At 38.8% G+C, this 20373-nt stretch overlaps 3 protein-coding genes and 1 long non-coding RNA gene across 7 annotated transcripts in view; 3 read left to right on the top strand and 1 right to left on the bottom strand.

Moving 5' to 3' along the window:
- The first annotated feature begins 613 nt into the window (after nucleotides 1-613).
- Nucleotides 614-4793, top strand: LOC128882187 (periodic tryptophan protein 2 homolog). Its single transcript, XM_054133770.1, has 15 exons — nucleotides 614-798; nucleotides 985-1097; nucleotides 1159-1253; nucleotides 1325-1453; nucleotides 1538-1808; nucleotides 1873-2057; nucleotides 2135-2375; nucleotides 2437-2941; nucleotides 3017-3354; nucleotides 3436-3583; nucleotides 3655-3832; nucleotides 3908-4051; nucleotides 4119-4193; nucleotides 4275-4494; nucleotides 4565-4793. Exons 1-15 carry the CDS (start codon nucleotides 781-783, stop codon nucleotides 4704-4706), a joined length of 2802 nt encoding a protein of 933 aa, XP_053989745.1. The 5' UTR covers nucleotides 614-780; the 3' UTR covers nucleotides 4707-4793.
- On the bottom strand, nucleotides 4748-12423 carry LOC128882191 (glycine receptor subunit alpha-3). 3 transcript variants are annotated; one of them, XM_054133779.1, is made up of 9 exons: nucleotides 10556-10794; nucleotides 9524-9594; nucleotides 8269-8368; nucleotides 7368-7522; nucleotides 7124-7279; nucleotides 6302-6442; nucleotides 5922-6151; nucleotides 5297-5437; nucleotides 4748-5141 (listed from the first exon to the last, which is right to left on the bottom strand). In XM_054133779.1, exons 1-9 carry the CDS (start codon nucleotides 10627-10629, stop codon nucleotides 4887-4889), a joined length of 1323 nt encoding a protein of 440 aa, XP_053989754.1. In that variant the 5' UTR covers nucleotides 10630-10794; the 3' UTR covers nucleotides 4748-4886. The 3 variants fall into 3 exon arrangements, with proteins under 3 accessions (XP_053989754.1, XP_053989755.1, XP_053989756.1); XM_054133780.1 differs by lacking the exons at nucleotides 9524-9594; nucleotides 10556-10794 and adding an exon at nucleotides 12214-12423; XM_054133781.1 differs by lacking the exon at nucleotides 9524-9594 and having other exon boundaries at nucleotides 10556-10669.
- Nucleotides 4948-5991, top strand: LOC128882193 (uncharacterized). Its single transcript, XR_008458309.1, has 3 exons — nucleotides 4948-5083; nucleotides 5235-5452; nucleotides 5853-5991. It is a non-coding gene; the product is annotated as an uncharacterized LOC128882193 (long non-coding RNA).
- A 5964-nt stretch (nucleotides 12424-18387) lies between the features above and the next one.
- LOC128882166 (elongation of very long chain fatty acids protein 4-like) overlaps nucleotides 18388-20373 on the top strand; it is a 26356-nt gene continuing 24370 nt past the window's right edge. The window contains exon 1 of one of the 2 annotated variants that reach the window (XM_054133739.1): nucleotides 18388-18684. The gene's annotated coding sequence lies outside the window, so the exon portion shown is untranslated. The remainder of the gene's footprint in view (nucleotides 18685-20373) is intronic. The other variant, XM_054133741.1, reaches the window with a different exon arrangement.

Here is a 20373-nt window from a genome sequence, read left to right on the forward strand (position 1 = left end):
AGGCCATCGGTTCCTCGAGAGCGCGTGACACGCGTTTCCTGTACTTTTTCGCTTTCCATGGACATTTTTATGCCTTTATTCGTCCTGAGAAAGCGTCAAATATTCCACAGAAATGATATTTAACGCCTAAAACCCTTTATCAGCACACACGCCACTCTTTGAGGTTATTTTGTTTAAACACACGTGAGCACGTGACAGCATTCAAATGTACCCAAACGAACATGTTCCCTTATTCAAGAAAAATTAGTCAAAATACTCCCTACTTAATTTTTTAGGAGCAGCATTATCAATTCCTAACCATTATCAATCATTCCTAATCCTTCTCTTACTCTCAACATATTCATCGTCAGAGGAATTTTTTTCTCAGGTCCACCTATAAATAAAGTTTAATATATACTAATTAATACGTTTTAATTAAAATTTAACGTAGGAATATCTCCAAATACCTCTTTTAGAAGTCTCGTTGATGCGAGATCTCGTTTTATGAAACGCACTGGAGTTTTATATGAATGAACATAGTTTTATAACATTTTTCAAAGTGATACTTGAACCTGCATCATTTTGAAAGATATTAGCATTAATTAATGTTAATCCAGTATATCGTAGAGGTTTTAGTAGTTAGAGCCAACACCTTAATTTCAAACATGTGATTGAACATGTGGTTAAGCGGAAGTGATACTACGCGACTGCAACATGCTCGATTTAAATGTCATGTACAGCATGCTCAATGAAAGCAGAAGTCATTGATAAGAAAAATTGTTTACAAACATATTAACAATCATGAGGTTTGCATATAAAGTAAGAGAAATTTCTTTCACCAAAGAGTCCTTCTAAAAAAAACCTCAAATCGATCAAATAAGTACTAATATAACCTAAATATATTATTTCTAACCTAATCCTATGGTTATCTTACACGTTTAGTTTAAAAAATAGTTATAATCACTCACTGCTCACTGCTCACTATCTGTTAAATTCTTCTTATAGTTCAGTAATCTGCTTGGTACTGTTTATCGCAAGGGTGATTTAGTATTTACTCAAGATGGATCGACAGTCATTAGTCCTGTGGGAAATCGGATAACAATATTCGACTTAAAAAAGTAAGTAAATAAAAACAAGGACAATCAAGTAAATGGAATAACACGTGAAACTTATGTTCAGCAATAAATCAAGTACCCTACCTGTGGAGAGTAGATACAACTACACGTGCATCGATCTATCCCCCAATGGAGCTATATTAATAGCAATTAATGAAGGTACAAATTTTGTTATTCTTATACACGTTATAATACTTTTGTATAATTGTGCATTTCAAATGTGTTTTTAGAGGGTGAAGCTCACGTAATCAGTATGATCAGTAAAATGGTAATACATACGTATAGGTTTAAGCGGCGTGTAAGATGTGTAAAGTTTTCCCCAAATGGTAAACATTTTGCAGTGTGTAAAGAAAATAACGGTATGATTTTCTTATAGTTCATAGTATCAAGAAAGCCATTAAAATAATGATAATTATATTAAACGGCGATAATCATTTTTTCAGTGTTTATTTTTAATGCACCCGGCTTACAAACAGGCGAGTACAATCCATTTATTATGGAGCGCGTGTATCACGGAGCCATGGACGATACGACATTCGTTAATTGGTCTTATGATTCAAAGTTGATCACTGTTGGTTCCAAAGATATGGCTACCAAAGTATACAGTTTAGAAAAATACGCGAACTTCAGATATATCAATCTTGGTAGTCATTCTGATGCGATTGTAGCGTGTTTCTTTGAGAAGAAAAGCTATGATCTGAATACGATTAGTAGGCAAGTAACTTATTGGTAATGGAAACGCGTAAATCGTAATTACAATCGTATATGTATTATACAGAAACGGTCAACTATGTATTTGGGAGTGCACGATTGACGCAGAAGACTTAGTACCTTGGGAACCTCCTGCCAAGAAAAATAAGCAACAGACAGACAGCGATGTAGAAGATGATGTTGATTTAGAGAAGGCTGTAGAGAGAACGGAGAAGCAGAATAAAGCTCACGAGCGCAACTTACAAAAATCACGTAATTCTTCTTTTCAATTACATTACATTTTATTGCATGAAGAATAACGTAAAATAGATATGTGGTTTATATTTTAGGAGTCTCCCCTGAAAGAGGATACAACAATGATAGCGACTCCGATTCAGAAGTAAAGAAATTCCGCTATAAGAAACTATGTCGTCATTATTTAGCGAACGATGTTCAAAAGCAGCAACACGAGAAAGTTATACTTACCGCGGCTGCGTATCATCAAGAAACTTGTATCCTAGTAGTAGGATTTAATAATGGTTCGTTTTATCTGTACGAGATGCCTGATGTGAATATGATCCACTCTCTTAGGTAATGCATAATTATATTTGGTTTTCTTAGCGGATTATAATTTATAATTCATTTTTTCCAGTATATCGGATCAATGTATCTCGTCTATCGCGATAAATTCAACTGGCGATTGGATAGCCTTAGGATGCTCCACGGCTGGACAATTACTGATATGGGAGTGGCAAAGCGAAACTTACGCTATGAAACAACAGGGACATAGTAATAACATGAACTGTCTCGCTTATAGCCCGGATGGTCAGTACATCGTCACTGGTGGCGACGATGGAAAAGTTAAATTATGGAATACGATGAACGGATTTTGCTCCGTTACGTTTCACGAGCATACGTCCACGGTGACGGGTGTTTTGTTCAGTCACAACAGGAAATTTATCGTTTCCGCCTCGCTTGATGGAACTGTCCGAGCCTACGACTTAGCAAGGTACAGGAATTTTAGAACTCTTACTTCACCGCGACCAGTGCAGTTTTCCTGCGTTGCGTTAGACTCAAGCGACGAGTTTCTTGCAGCGGGAGGCCAGGATTTCTTTGAGATTTATTTATGGAGCGTTAAATTGGGCAAACTCTTGGAGGTATACGAACATTTTCATATTTGTTACTCTTTTTTTGTGGAAAGTGGATTTACTAAATACAATTTTGTTTACTAGATATTAAGTGGACACGAAGGTCCCGTTGTCAGTTTGGCGTTCAATCCGAATATTACGAGCTCGGAATTGGCGTCAGTTTCTTGGGATAAAACATTGAAGATATGGAATGCAATCGAAAGTGGTTCCGCGCACGAAACGATACAGTTAACTGCAGACGGTATATACGTTACGTACAAACCGAATGGCGAAGAAGTAGCGGTGGCAACCCTGGATGGGATGATCGCGTTTTTTCAGTGCAAAACAGCAACACAGATCGGAAGCATCGAAGGTAGAAACGATTTGGGAAGTGGAAGAGCCGATACCGATCTTATCACGGCAAAGAGAAACCTGCAGGGCAAGTAAGTGTGCGCTGAATTTATTTTACAATTTATCTGGGAATAGTTGTACTTATGAATATGTATTAAATATTATGTTTCTAGAGCTTTCAATACTTTGTGTTATTCAGCCGATGGCACATGTATACTAGCTGGTGGACAATCTAAGAACATATGTATTTATAACGTTCAGGAATGTATGCTTATCAAAAAGTTTGTCGTAACGCAGAATAGATCGCTGGATGCCGTTGATGTAAGTAATTTTTATGTGTAAATTTAATATTGAAATATTATTGTTTTTAATTAAAATTTGTATGTATCTAGGACATCATAAGTAGGCGAAATTTAACCGAATTTGGAAATTTAGCCCTGGTAGAAGAACGCGAAGAAAATGAGGGAGGAGACGTGACGTTGCGTTTGCCAGGTGTTAGAAGCGGAGACATGGCGAGTAGGAGTATGAAACCGGAAGTGAGAGTATTTAGTTTACAGTTCTCTCCAACAGGTAAACTTAGTTTCCCCAAAATATAAAATAATATATTAGATAAAACAAATATTCTCTGTTTTGTTTATTATATAGGACAAGCCTGGGCTGCAGTTACAACGGAAGGTCTGCTAATATATTCCTTAGACGTCGGTCTAGTGTTTGATCCGTTTCAGTTGGAATTGGGAATTACGCCAGAGACTGTGAAAGAAACTCTGAACGAGAAGGAATACACAAAAGGTTTTAAACGTTCATATATTATTTATCTGGCTCGGAATAAACCGATACCAATAATGAATATTTTCAGCATTAATGATGGCGTCGAAGCTGAATGAAAAGTTGCTAATAAAGTGTGTCCTGGAGAACATTCCATGCAGGGATAGTGAGCGAACAATGATTTATAATATTGATGCTTATTAACATTTATCTAATGTCCCTATCTATAATATGTACCTCATTTCAGTCGAATTGACCGTGACCGATTTGCCCGATATCTACATAGAGAAAGTACTGAAATTTGTAGCATCAGAATTAGAATTAACGAGGCACATACATTTTTATCTCCTTTGGATAGAAACCATACTGACTAAACATGGTCCAAAACTCAGCTCTGCATTTCAAATGCCGGTATTACTGATGCTGCAAAAAACTATGCAAAAGAAATACGATGACCTGAGTAAAATGTTAGTCACTTCGTAATTTCATTGAATAATTGTAATAAGAAAGTGTCGGTCATGTTTTCTGTCGTTACAGATGCGACTTCAATCAATACACGATGAGCTATTTGCAAAAGCTCGGAGAGTACAATGCTGAAAAGTCTGTTCCTAACAAGCTCACGTCAGAGACAGATGAAGAATCGGATATGCTTTCAATCGAAGAATTAGTAATTAACTAAAAGCACGAACGTGCGCATATAAATATCTCATGTATATATCCGGATTATGTATAAGATTTTTGTAATAAATTTATTAAATATTCTTTAGGAATGTTTGTTCTATTCGGTATTTTAGACGAATTTAACTACTCCTTCTCTTAATAATTTACACGTTTTCACCTAAATATAGGGTATACATTTCTATGCCGCTTTCTTCAGCAACAATATCGGCCAGTACAAAATCATAAACAGCATAAAAAGTACGGGAAATCCCATTCTACTGTAAGTGTCAATCTTTTGAGAATGTGGCTTGTACACGCGTAACATCTGGCACTCAGGATCCAGCCAAGCGGGCTGCAAGAGATGCTTGCTACCGGCTCTTTTCTTTTTCACTTTCGGTACGTACGTCGAGTCGTAATCCCAGATGCTTTGACCTTTATCCATAGCGATAATCCGCTGAAAATAAAATCGAATTTCAGGCTTCTTCTATCCCCAACTCGACCTCGGTATTAAACTCCCGTTTAATCTAAGACTCGTCTGTTTTTTCAGCAAAGTTACTTCGTGGCCATAGCCTGTTTACGTAACGCTAACGACACAGCCATTATACAAACTGTTGGATAAAGCCTGGATATTAGCGATGCCTGAAGGTCGTACTCCAGTTGGTATCGCAAGTCGAGCACCTTGACCACTACGAATTCGCCGAGCGCAGCGAACACGAACATCATGCAACCCGCCATCCACACATCCAGCGCCTGCGGCCCACAAAAGTTCGTCAGCAGTTGCTTCTGATATCTACTTTGTTATTTTACTCGTACAATAATATTAGGTCGTCCCATAAGTTCGTGCCGAACACTGTGTCGATATTTAATTAAAAAAACCACAGAAATTTTCTAGTAACGGTATAACGAGTACCTGAGAGTGGTGAGAAACTATTGTGAAATGAGACAGATTATCTTTTCTTGTGACACTTAAGAGTATGTTTCACATATTAATTTGAGAAATAGAAGTATAAATGGCACGAACTTTTAGGACGACCTAATATATATCGTGTACGATGGCGTTTGATACAGCATGATCGATGACGAATGAATCATCAATAAGCACACGATAGAGGGATTACTGATTCAACGAGAAGTTTAACAAGTTTCTGATGTTTGCATTCTCTAGTATCCGACGAGGGATTAGCGAGATCCGCAGATAGTCTTGAACCTGAATGAAAAGGCCAAGGAAACGTACTTTCACGTACGCGACTGGCGGAATGTCGCTTTTAAGACCAGTGAACATCGTGACTAGGGTGAGCATGCTGGTCACCAACAAGGCCACCCGACCAGGGATGGCGTCCAGGCCTAACCAGAAGCTGAACCAAGAGAGCATCACAACCAGCGTCGAGGGAGCGAATGTTTGTATCAAGTGATGGCCGATTTGCCTCTCGAAGCGGATGTAGACCACCAAGCGCGAGAAGTTCCCTGAAAAATGACCAACAATACAACATCTATCGAGTAGAAAATTTCTCCCTTTTTCTAAGAGGATTATTTATCATGTATCTTTCTGTTTTAAGGTCATGGAACGATCTTCTACAAAGCGTATGGAGGACTAAGCTGTATAAGCGATCGTACCGCTCTTCTCGAACACGTAGTCGACCGTTTCCTCAGCAACCACAGGTTTCCCGATGTCGTACTGCAACAGCTTCAGTTCCGGGTTCACCGTGACACCATCTCCGCCCCATCGCAAGCGTAACTTCTGTATGTGATAGGAAACTATCGCGAGTAACGCAGTTTTCCAAATTAATGACGGAGACTCTATCGAGCTTGAGTTTTATTGGACGGGACAGCGACGAGCAACCCAATCGATGCTTAAACATTTCGGGATTATTGTATTGGGTTGTCCAGAAAGTTCGTGCCAATCGAATTTCGAGAAAAATTCAAAGACACGTTTGAATTTTGATATATTAGGTTGTCCCGAAAGTTTCTTTCGCGAGTTGCACTCAATTATTTGATGTGGTCGTGTTTATATAAATAGACAGTCTAATTTCGTAGATATTCATGTTGCAATAGTAATGGAGCAAAATGAATCGTGTACAATTGAGTAATGTAACATAAAACATTAAATATTGTGCATGTGTTACTTATTAATAAAGCGAAAGAAACTTTTCGGACAACCTAATATATTTATTGAGTTATATATGTACCATTTTGTTCCACAACTTTTCCACCTTTTAAGGGATGTCCACATGTTAATTGTTTTCAACCATTCCGATATATTCAGACCTGTATCGCCTATTAAAATTCGGCACGGACTTTCCAGACAACCCAATATTATATTATACAATTTAGCCTAGTATGTACAGGCCCTGTACTACAGGGGTTGCTCGTCACTGGTATCGCGAATCGATGGCTACTTCTTCGCTATCGGTAAACAGGCTGTGTCGTCCAACTTACAGCTTTCTATGTAGATCGGACATATTTGTATGTCCATCGGGTACAGCTGAAACTCCATTTGACAGGCGATAATTGCGTGCATTCGTGCCGAGTATTTCACGGTTTTGTTTCTGTACAGGGTCACCGACGAGAATTTGTGGTTCAACGCGGCGATTTCTGCAAACGCAACAGCTCGACTTATCGGCGAACGTATCGAGAAGCAAGTCCAAGGAGTGAAAATATATTTATTTACCGTGAAACTTACCGGAAATTTTGGCGTTTAAAAAGTAAAGATCAGGCTGCCATAAACTGTCGAAGAAGTCAGGTGGCAAGGTCACGTAATCGTCACCCTCCTCGAAGATATCGTCAGGCATGTCTAGACGAGACTCTATCCAGCTCTCGCGCACGAACATGTCCACTCTGCTTCGACAGGCAACGCCGTTAGCTTTGCAGCTCTTATAAAAATAATTACAGTGGGTGTAGAAAGTATTCGTACACCGATCAATTTCCAAAAAAAGGAGCAATAAACTAATGTGTTTACGTTACAAACTCTACCGTAAATGGCTCGTCATAAGAATCGTACAAATACTTATTGCTTCTATACTTTTACCCACTTTTCGCATGTTTTCGTTAATTTCACAAATTATATTAATTAGTGAATGTTGTTTGGACTATATCTATCTTAAAGACTTCCGTGAATACGTCAAATATCATTGATTGTACAAAAACAAGTTAAGAAACTACAATTTCACACAAAAGTTATTTGGGAAATTGATCGATGTACGAATACACCGATGTACGAATACATTCTACACCCGCTGTAACTAGGTAATAACTGCTTCTGGCAAATAGAAATATTTGGAGAAACGCGGTTCAGAGGGCTAGCGATAGACGACGACTCGGTAAAAACATATCATCTCAATCTTCTCGCTACTAGTGCTGCACTTGTTACTTGCCACTTGTTATCAGAGGTAGTCCAACGAAAAAGACCGTTGGACAACCCCGAAGGAGACACGAATGTTTATTTGCGCAGTTTCACCGTGTATATCAACAGACTCTGTGTACTTGATCGCGAACAGTTTAATCGCGAACAGTATAATGCTATCTTGAATGGATCTTATTCGTCGAGTAATAAACGACCAAAAAATGTGTATCCTCGAGCTCACCTGAAGTCCATGTCCTCCACGTTTATCGAATTGATATCAGCCACGAGGATATTAAAGTCTACTATCACAGGCATGCCTCGCTTCGACGGTGGCCTGATCTCTGCGAGCACATTTGTTCGTACATTATTTGCTAAGAAATCGAAGGAACTTTGTTTCCTTTTATTCGTAAGGGGAGATCAAAGGAACTTTGATTCCTTCTACGTGGTGAAACCTGATAAAGACTGGATAAGTGCAAGAAAATCGGGAGCCAAACGTTGCAGTTATCCAGTCGAGGTTTCTATTCTGTGTTTACAATTGGCTCGAGGATAAAAAGGAAGAAGCGTATCAATCAGTTAGGATCATATTCTACACAGGATCCAGTCAATCCTGTCTTGCGCGTATCCAGTCTTTAGATTTAGTCAACGTAATTCCACAAACTTTTAAGAATAACTTTTAAAACCTTGGACTATTATCCGAGATGCCATTGATTTACAAATGTCAAGACTTCAAATTGAAGACGTACTTTTATCAAAATAAAACGTAGCCTATGTTACTCAGGAATAGCGTAGCTTTCTATTACTGAACAAATTTTTAAAATCGGTTCAGTAGCTCCCGAGATTACCCCCTGCATACAAAGAAACAAACTTTACCCTTTTTATAATGTTAGTACAGATTGTGCTTGTCGAGCGTTTCACGAGGAGTTCAACTTAAGTTAAGTGGATTTACGAGATCGTAAATCACCGCCAGTTATGTCCTGCCAATTTCGAATGCTCCCGCAGAGAAGTCTCTCACGCATTTGATTTACCGTTTCGACCGACTTTTTGTGTCGTTTTCTATGAATTATAGCAGCCACGTCCTAATCTAGGGTTTAGATTTTTAGATTTAGACATTGCGAGCCGAGTCCAATTTTAGAAAGAGGGATACATCGGAATTGTAAGGCGAAATAATACCTATAAGCTGGATTATAATAGGCGAATTGGCGCGGCAGTCGTGCAAACCAGTCATTGTGCGTGTCATCATGTTATGCGTGTCTTCGGATTAGGTACAAGATCAAGTTAATCGATTAGGTTATCGTTCTATCGGCCTAAATCTTCACTGCGACCGTGTTGCGGATCGAAACCTAATATCAACGCATCGAATCGCGTCTCTGTCAATTTTCTGTATGGTTGCAGACGAGCGATTGTTAGAGGTGATCAGAGATCAATAATGAGATCGAGAAACGAGATATTAACTGTGCTTGTATTTTATTTTGTGTACTTTCAATGGAGCCACTAACCTTTCACATAATGTTCTGGTAGCAGTATCCCTGATTTCAAGGTGGAATTCTTCGCGTCATCGGACGACCAACTGCGGTCAAAAAAATGTTACGAGATAGATTTTAGATGTACAGTATTGTCTCGAAGAGGGTTTGTGGGTACACTGGGGTTTGCTGAAGTAATATTTTGCACGGTTTGATGTGCGACCGTCAGTATTGTCTCGAAATAAGCGACTCGGTTGGGACCGACGAGTTGCTTATTTCGAGGGAGGCATGCTAACACGTAGATAAAACAGGGAATTCGATGTAGCGGCAAACTACATACAACTAACAGTATTGTTTCAGAGAATACACGCGCCAGAGAAAGAGAAAATATTACACATGTTCCGTGCTCTTTCCGCTAATCTGTTCGGCTTCTTGCTTTCACGGGGCTCTCACTTCTTTTCGGATCTCCTACTCGACGGGGCGACTTCAAACAAAAAGCTGGGGACAGCGAGTTGCTTATTTCGAGACGATACTGTATTTCTCATCGAAGAGAAGCTTTGATAACGCGAAGACGCGACGTACTGTGGGTTGTCCGGAGAGTTCATGCCTATTTTTAAGAAAAATACAAAGGCATATTTGAATTTTGATGTATATTTATTGAATTATATATGTACCATTTTGTTCCACAACCTTTCCACCTGTTAAGGAGTGTACACGTTTTATTTGTTTTCAGCCATTCCGATATATTCAGACCTGTACCGCCTACTAAAAATCGCCATGGACTTTCCAGACAGCCCAATATGTAAATGGGACCGAGATTCCTCTTTTTATCTCGAGATAATGTTGAAATATAAAATGAACTACGCCACCATAAGGAAACGTTACTTTTCCTCCGCCATTGGATACCATGAGTGAGAAAAGGAGAAGTTATCTTCACTATTTGGTTCCAGCACAGAGTGTGAGGTAAACTAAAGCTTGGAGACTAAAACAGAACTAACTACGGTGATGTATGGGGAGCCATGCAGTGATGGATTGGTCGTGTAAGCCTAAAGGAAAGGAGTCGTTTACCTCGCGTTGGAGCGCACTTTCGTGAAAAGGTTCAGCCACGAGTAACAGAGAATCGCCAGGGCCGCGTTCTTCATCCTAAGATTTAGACAACTGCCGATACGTTTTGAACAACCTTCCTGTCGGCATCGAGGCGTTCCAATTAATCTATTACGTGCCAGTTACACGCAATCTACTTCAATTGCAAATATCGTCGAATACCGCAGTACGGTTGTCGCTTTCCTACTGTTGCGTAACTATTCGCTATCCTACTACAAGAAGATGGACTCTTATCTATATATTCGAAACTCGCTGGCACACAGAGTCGTATTATTTTAACTAACAAGATAATGCAGGCATTGTAAAAATGGAGAATTAACACGTTGACTGTCGGACAAATATCCTCGACAATATTCTGTTAGGATTAAATATTATTAGAACCTACATAATCGAACCTTTATCTTGGTATTTATTAGGTTGTCCCAAAAGTTTCTATCGTTTTATTAATAATTAATATATACACAATATTTTATGTTTTATGTTACATTGCAAAATTGTGTACAATTCATTTCCCTCCATTACTGTTACAGCATCAATGTCTAAGAAATTATTGGGTCGTCCGGAAAGTTCATGGCTATTTTTAAGAAAAATTCAAAGGCATATTTGAATTTTGATGTATATTTATTGAATTATATACGTCATTTCATGATCATTTTGTTCCACAATCTTTCCACCTCTTAAGGAATGTACACATTTTATTTGTTTTCGGCCATTCCGATATATTCAGACCTGTATCGCCTACTAAAAATCGCCATGGACTTTCCAGACGGCCCACAATAGATTGTCTATTTATATAAAAACTGTCATAGAAATTAATTGAATGCAACCCACGAAAGAAACTTTTAGGACACGGGGTTAGATCACGGGTTTAGGTCTGGGTTAGGTCTAACCCCGTGTCCTAAAAGTTAGGTCTGGGTTAGGTCTAACCCAGACCTAACCCAGACCTAATATTTTTGTAGCTCCATCAAAGTTCATGAATTTCTTTTAAATTCATTCCCTTCGACGCTTAACTCTCAGAATCAATTTTCTCAGTTCGTCAACGTGTTAAAGTACGCGGCAATGCAGTTTAATAACCCGACTAACTAACTATATCGCGAGATATGTACAAGCAAAGCCTGGTATTTTTGAAAAGCAGCAGAAAAATTCCGAGAACCGCTGGATCAAATGGCGGAACATCGACACACCGTCCATTCGAACGACCGGAAACGAAGTGAGTCCATTCATCGTGGAAAGATTCATGGACTCTAAAGACAGCTTTTTTTCAGGAACTGGAAGACGCGCGGCGACTGGACATTGGAACGACGAAGAGAAAGACTAGAGAGAGTGAGGCTTCTTCTTGGACTGAAAGAGGCGCCTCTAACTAGCTGGTGGATCCAGCAGACAGTCTGAGATTCCGATCTCGCGTACCATGTACACGGTGTGAAAGAATTAACGATTTATAAATAGAGCAGACGACTTGTCGATACTCGAAATAAAATCGTCATGTTTTTACTTGCACTTACAATCTCTTCCAACTTTGTCGACACGTATACTCGATTCGTTACAGCATTTTCAATGGAGATTACCCAATTAATACTTTGGCGAACGTTTCTCTTCGCACCCTATACAAACGTGGTTCTCACCTCAGTCCCGCTCCAGGATATGACCCTTATGAGAGGACAACGGTACCGGCCTCTCGTTCACCATGCACCGCGATTAGACGTCACCGCTAGCCTAAATGTCGACCTCGATCGTCGACCTCGATGAGTCCACTCGTCCACTTTTCTTTGCTTTCTTGCATGATCGTCATCTTTTGTTCGAGATTACTTGGCGTGATTCTGTATGCTGGTTTCGATTTGTGTAGCGTGGGTGGCCCTACCTGATCAAAACGGGGAGGTCTGTTTTTAATGTCAGGGTCGCTTGCTGTTAGAAAGCAAAGCAAACGGAACGACTGGCGTTCTCAGCTCTGCGAAGAGAGTTTTCTATTTTATTATATTTACATTGGACATTATCAATCGCTTATGTACACCATCGAGAAACAACGATCGATGGAAAAGCCTTGTTCTATAGTGTTTTGTTTTCTTTGTGTGAAGTGGCAATAAAATTATTCTCCTTATACGTAATCAGAATCGCAAATTTACCTTTTCCATTTGACTTTACAGCCACTAATTACAGTGCACGTCTTCTTGAAAATTTATTTGATTGCCTTGGAAGTGTCAGCGGTTTGTTAATAAATTCTCTAAACAACTTTTAATGAAAGACGTACAGTGATCCTCTCTTGAGCCGCGTTAACGTCTTTGTTATTTTGAGTAACAGAAAAGCGTCGCTTGGAAAAATGATACGACTTCCAGTGAAGTGTGGTAGTTAGTAGATAATATGGTAAACTCGAGAAGAAGTTATACAATTTTATTATGATGTCGTGAAGAAGACCCGAAGAATAACTTCATTTTATTAACGAAGTGTTAAATTATGCGTGACCATTTGTACGATGGAAATGTGGATGATGCGCAGTTCTACCGAAATTTTAATAGATGATTAAGAAAGTAACGTGAAATGAGATGAAATTTTAAAAAGCAGGTAGTCAGGGACGAATGTAAGGTGGAGATCACTTGGAGGTCAAGCAGAGGTCACGAACCCTCCAAACAGTCCAAGTTCCACTCGCGTCGTTCTTTTTTTAAAGGGCTTACAGTTCGAAATAGGACAAAATATAATAAAATAGGATAAAGTAGGACCAGTATGATGTCGTGAAGAAGACCCGAAGAATAACTTCATTTTATTAACGAAGTGTTAAATTACGCGTGACCATTTGTACGATGGAAATGTGGATGACGTGCAGTTCTACCGAAATTTTAATAGATGATTAAGAAAGTAACACGAAATGAGATGAAATTTTAAAAAGCAGGTAGTCAGGGAAGAATGTAAGGTGGAGATCACTTGGAGGTCAAGCAGAGGTCACGAACCCTCCAAACAGTCCAAGTTCCACTTGCGTCGTTCTTTTTTTAAAGGGCTTACAGTTCGAAATAGGACAAAATATAATAAAATAGGATAAAGTAGGTATACCATGAAACTATTCAGGATGAATCTCAACGAAATTGACACGCGTGAAGCTAACGGTCACATTCAGGGTCAAACGACAAACACAGCGGTTCGCCTAGGAAAACACTTTGGACGTTTGAGATCCAGTGGGCGGAAGGACAAACCGCGACTGGTTTACATGACAAAAAGTCGCGCCGATAGAAAGTCATCTTACGTAACTGTTCAGCCACTATCGGTTGTCCCACTTCAACGTATCTCGTGTTCAAGCATGCGAGCGCTTCTTTTTTCATGGAAGTAACGCCCCCGAGTGCAGCGTGAAAAGTTTTGTAACGCCGGGGGAGACCGGAAATCTTATTGGTTTATCGGTAATCGCGGTGAAATCGGCGCCTTCGCAAGAACCTCTCGTCGAAGACTCGCGGAATGCCTCGCGAGTTTTGCTGGCTGTCGTTATCAATCAGGGAATTGATTCTTTTCTAGAAACTGTGGCTGGCTAAATTTTGTGTCTCAAGCTGGTATATCGTTTATATTTTACGAAAGCGTCAAACTTTTCCCGGTAAGATTTTTAATTTGCTCGATGTAATGCGATATCGTAGAACTTCGTAATATACAACACGTTTCGTTGTCTTTTATTGAGACGATTTACCGGACCAAACGAACTTGTATACAGGGTGTCCCAAAAGTCGGGGAGGAGCCGGAAACTGGGGGGTAGCTGAGACGATTCTGAACAAGAATTTCCTTTGCAAAAATGTCGGATGGGGCTTCGTTAAGGAGATATTAACCGAAAACCCCGACCAATCAGAGCGCGCGTAGACCGTTCGAGCGGCCGCGGTAGCGAAGGCTACGCGCTAGACGGCAGCGTCAATGTCCTTCGATGCACGTCGAGGTCACTTGTTCGCGTACAAGCGCGGCCGCCAGCGCGTAAGCCTTCGCTACCGCGGCCGCTCCAACGGTCTACGCGCGCTCTGATTGGTCAGTGTTTTCCGTTAATATCTCCTCAACGAAGCCTCGGACAACATTTTCGCTAAGGAAAAAGTTGTTTCAAATCACCTCCCGAACCACCCCTTTCAAGGTGTTACAACATTTTTGAGGGACATCCTGTATAATACAAAATATGAAAATCAAGGCTTTGGACTTTGGACTGTTCAGAATCGTCTCAGCTACCCCCCATTTCCGGCTCCTCCCCGACTTTTGGGACACCCTGTATATCATACAAACTTAGCGAGTTCTCTTCTGGATACTAGGCAGGAACGCGTAGCCACCTAGCGGCTGGGAGCGGTAGTATGTATTTTTTTACGCGGATGTAATATCATTTTTCTGAAAATAACATAGCCTATGTTACTCCAGGGAAAGCAAGGAAGCTACTATTAACATTTGATATCAATCGATTAAGTAATTTTTGAAATTTTTGTATACGTACAAACAAACGCTGTATCTTTATTACTAATAGTAAAATAAGATAAGATAAGATACACAGGCTGTTCCACCTAACGAGTTATTCTTACAAAATCGTACTCTCAACATCATACGGTCGACGTATTAAACATGTTTGAATTTGTATAATAAACTGTTGACTAAACCGTTTCATATTGAATTATATTAAACTTCTAACAATAATTGCCGATCTACCGTTTGAAACGTGTCCCAAGCGTCTCGCAGAAGCGGTCCACCTAATTTGTATAGAGTGTGCCGTGAACAGGAGTGCTTTCGAAGAGCTCGTGCTCTTCTTGCACGGGCACCAGGTACCGTTAATTATAGGCGTTGAAAAGTGGCGAGCACAGGCTTTTCTCGGCGTCCGAACAAGAAACGATGCAGTTGAGAAAATCAGTGAAACTCGCCGCGACGTAAGAACCAGTCTTTATGCTTTACGCATTCTTGGGCGGAAGTCGATCTGCAAATACGCAACGATGGGCGAAATTCTTCGAAGTCGAATAACACTTTCAAATAACGAATAAAACGATACATCGGAAGAATTAGCTGGTCGGCATTCCTTTGGCGGCGCACAACGCACTGTCGCTCTTCCGTTTAACCGTTCACGTGCAGTCGCTTGGCGGATTTTGTGGGAGTCGGTCGAATGAAATCATTTTTAGTAGAGATTCGTGTTAAGCTGCATGTATATGCATCTTGAAATCCTCTCACAATATATATACAATTATACATTATTATACATATATACATATTATATATACATATATATATATATACATATTATACATATATTACATATATACATATTCTACATATATACATAGTATATATACATATTATACATATTATACATATATTAGATATATACATAGTATATATACATATTATACATATTATACATATTATACATATATTAGATATATACATAGTATATGTACATATTATACATATTATACATATTATACATATATTAGATATATTACATATATACATAGTATATAGTATAGTATATTATTATAGTATATTATTATTATTAATAATAATTATTATATTATATATATAATATATGTATAATATCTATATATACTATGTATATATGTAATATATGTATAATATGTATATATATTATTAATAATAATTATATATTATACATATATTTGCCTTAAGCATTGTGTGTTTAATATATAATTGATATATTAGGTGTATGTGTACATATTATATACAATGGACGTAACTTATTCAAGCATTGCATATTGAAATATTTCGTGGAATATGACAGAGCCACATGGTTAATAAACCTAAGGAAACAGGTTTAAGCAAATAGCCGTCTAGCGGTTTCATCCAAAGGCTCGCGACTATTAAATTCGCAATATAGTACTGTATTAATTTCATTTGCCAAAGATAAATTCCTCAAATTTATTACTCTTCGGTTATCAACGACAATGTATAGTCGATTATTTATCGACACATCGGCCTCAATTTTCTCATCACCTTCCAGTTCCTGCAATTTCTCAGAATTGAAGTTATACATTTATGAACCAACTATGAAATTGAGGTATGAAAGGAAATCATATATTCCTTACTGTCTCGGAAACTAAAGGGCTACGATAAATAATATACCGGGCTTTTTTTTTAATTAAATTCGATTTGGGTTCTGTTAAACAGTTCGAAATATACGAAAGTAGATCAAAGTTGGGAAAGAGTTCTCGCGCCATTGGTTCTAATACAGATTTCCATGTAACGGTAGGAGCCAGTGTTTCAGACTAAACAAAAATTAAGGATTACGTTACGCTTTCTTGAACTAGCATACCCAGCGCCTACATATTGTATGCGGGCATGTCAGGGGCCTATAATGCGATTCCTCACTCCTGCAATTGCATTCAATTGAATCTTAATATTCCTCTATCCGGGAACGTGGATTCGAGCGAAGAAAATTCACTTTACCAACGTGAAATAACATATTCGAGTCTTTTAACCGGAATGTCGATTCAATTCGGTTTACATAAATTGTGTCCAACGGACCAATGTTCCTTAACCATTATTTTACCAGCGACCTCTTTTCTCGAGGTGAAATCTAAGATCTACAGATACCACGAATTCATACATTGAATCGAAATAAATTTTGACAAATAATTAAGGAAGAGATTATTTTCCACTTGCTAATGTTTCTCTAGTCACCGAAATAATTCTTCACAAATCATGTCCATATACCTTTCCTTATCCATTCCTTAGGACTTAGAACAGAGCCCCGATTACCCCAATACCTTACAACAGTTAACGCGTTTCTCCGTCAGAGTATCAGCGTGTTAGATGCGAAAATAGCTTCCTAGAAACTCGTAGGAAAAAGATTGTTGTGTCATCTCCCATTAGATCGCTCTTAAATCTCCCAGAGGAAAATCGGTTTCCTCTTCCTAGTTGAGATCATCCCACCTAGCAGTTCCTGTGCTACTACACCAGTCGTAGTTCTTGTTCTCCGATTTCCAGCGGAACAAAAAACCTCGGTCCTCGGACCAATTATCTATAGAAATCATGTCGAGCACACTAGGGGAACCAAAACGTCGAGGAAGTGCCATAAATTCGAATCAAGACATCTTTGTAATTAAGAGGGAGGAACAATTTTTTGATAAAATCGATCCTCTGTTACAATACTCGTCCCTCGGAATGAATCAATTGAAGAAGAAGTTTTAACTACACGGGTAAAATTATCTTTAATTATTTATGTATTAGTTTGTCTGGAAAGTCCGTGCCGATTTTTGGTAGGTGGTACACGTCTGTTTATATCGGAATGGTTGAAAACAATTAACATGGGTGCATCCCTTGAAAGGTGGAAAGGTCGTGGAACAAAATGGTATTTATACAATTCAATAAATATATATCAACATCCAAACGTGGCTTTGAATTTTTCTTAAAAATTGCCACGAACTTTCTGAACGACCCAATACACAATAAATAACGTTTCCTTTCAAGGACTGAATAAGTTCCATGAAACGTAAACAGAAATTTTAGATGGTAAATTAACTTTTGCTTGGTTTCGCTAATTTACGAATGAAACGTAAATAGAAGTCGATTTACAAACGAACCAACGACTTTCGATCAAATTTGCCTCCCTGGCGAAGTGTCGAAAACGAGCGTCCTGGATTGGACAGTTCACGGCAGAGATGAGCAAGTTATTCCAGTAATAGATGGCGAATATGCGCGACCAATCTATAGTTGGATCCTTTTTCGAAACGTTTGTTCGATTTAAGGTACCGAGAGCGAATCAGTTAGATCGTGTAAGTGCGAATCGCGTCAACGATCAACCGCGAAACCGTCCATTTGATCGAATCCCGTGCAACGTAAGCTCCCTTCAAGGGTTGTATTGATTTCAATGATGGCGGTCGGCCGGCGCCTGCACCCTCGAGGAGCCTGAAAGTGCATCGCTCCGGCGTGTTTTCCGCGTAATACGGCGATGAAACGAGCCTGGCGTCCTTGTTGCAGTGAATATTAGTCAATTACTGGCCGAGCCAATTATTTTTCGACTTCCTCGAACGTATTCGGTACCATTAATAGTGAGATTTGTGAATAGCGACGATGCCGCCTCTGAGGTCCTTGACGTAGAGACGAGACAGTGCCGAAGTTCATGCCATGACTTCCTTCTCCTACTAAAAAATACGGTGAGTACGTAACCTGGGACACATTCTCACATTTTCATATCCCCGATTCTTCGATCGCGTGAAATTTATTCGGAGTACACCTCTTTGACGCTTCTCATTTCACTCGATCTGCAATTATTATAATTGAACTTTCGAATTTATGTACCAATTTACGCGTACGAAATTTAAATTTTGATTGCGATCATTGAAGGTCTAAAAGTAGCCCAGTTTATAACAAGTTAAACTGTTTGAAAATAACTGTTTCCCAAAATAATTGGGGAATAAATGAAATTCTTCGTTTGTTGACTATAAGACAAGGAATTCCTCTCGTAGCATAGTTAAATTATAAATTCAGACACACGTGCTGTACGACATGCTCGGCGACCGGTTGTAACCTAAAAATGAACGTTTCGCAGACGGGACCCAAAAATCGAGGTCGAATGGACAAATAGAAAAGCTAAACTTCGTATGTTCCTATACAGTCTAATAAATAACCCCTTAAAAAAATGGTGAGGATATGTGGTCTCAGCAAGTAACATAATTAACATTCTCGAATGCACTTTGAACCGAGAAATAAAAACTAAGAAGGTTTCTAAACTTGGAGCAAAGACTAACGGAGAAGAGGGTTTACGGCTAGACAGAGAACAAAAGAGTCTAAGAGGCTCGCAGCGCACATGGCGACAAAGGACAGAGGCTTTTGAAATGTCTGAATTATTAGTATCGTAAAGAGAAAGGTGGACCAGACATGGGTTAAGAGAAATATGGTAACACGAGTAAAGAACTGTGGTCAGTGTTGGTCAGTGATTGAGCCAGTCACAGATTGAATACCCAGATGTATCAATTCCCAAGCTCTATAGTGAGCTGTCAAACCTATATCATCATAGTTGGCAGCAGTAACTACTCGTTGACAATTCAAACGTGCAATCAATAAAGGAACTCCAGTAGTTGATGAAAACCTGTGAATTTTATTCATGATACAAGTAGAAACCGTACAAACATATATCTACGTAAAGAATTTATTATTAACAAAGGAAGACTTTTGAACAGTGGTCGAATGGGACCAAAAAAGAACTTTGCAAATCTCTACACTTACTTGTAATTTATTCACGAATTCTAAAGACATGGATCGCTGTGAAAGTAAGGATCGGTGTTGGTTACTTTTTCTCATTTTTTTTTCTTAATTGACGTCGCTAAAACTGTTCACAAGTTTCACTCATTTTTTATACTTTTTCGAGACTTTTCGACGCGTATCATTATTTGATTAACTGTAACTTTCTCTGAGAGACCTAGATGACAAATCACTGAGCTAAACGTAAACTATTAAGAAGAAGAATTCTTGGGTAACAAGAAAGCTTTGCTTAATAAAGCTTCCTGTAACAAAACATTGTCTAAGAAAGCTTCGTATAACAAAGCTTTGTTTAATAGAGCTTCCTGTATCAAAGCTTTGCTTAATAAAGCTTCCTGTAACAAGACTTTATCGAGGAAAGCTTCCTATAACAAAGTTTTGCTTAATAAAGCTTCCTGTAACAAAACTTTGTCTAGGAAAGCTTCCTATAACAAAGCTTTGTTTAATAGAGCTTCCTGTATCAAAGCTTTGCTTAATAAAGCTTCCTGTAACAAAACTTTGTCTAGGAAAGCTTCCTATAACAAAGCTTTGTTTAATAGAGCTTTCTGTATCAAAGCTTTGCTTAATAAAGCTTCCTGTAACAA

Source organism: Hylaeus volcanicus, unplaced genomic scaffold (genome assembly GCF_026283585.1).
Source record: "Hylaeus volcanicus isolate JK05 unplaced genomic scaffold, UHH_iyHylVolc1.0_haploid 12258___fragment_2___debris, whole genome shotgun sequence".
Taxonomy (NCBI): domain Eukaryota; kingdom Metazoa; phylum Arthropoda; class Insecta; order Hymenoptera; family Colletidae; genus Hylaeus; species Hylaeus volcanicus.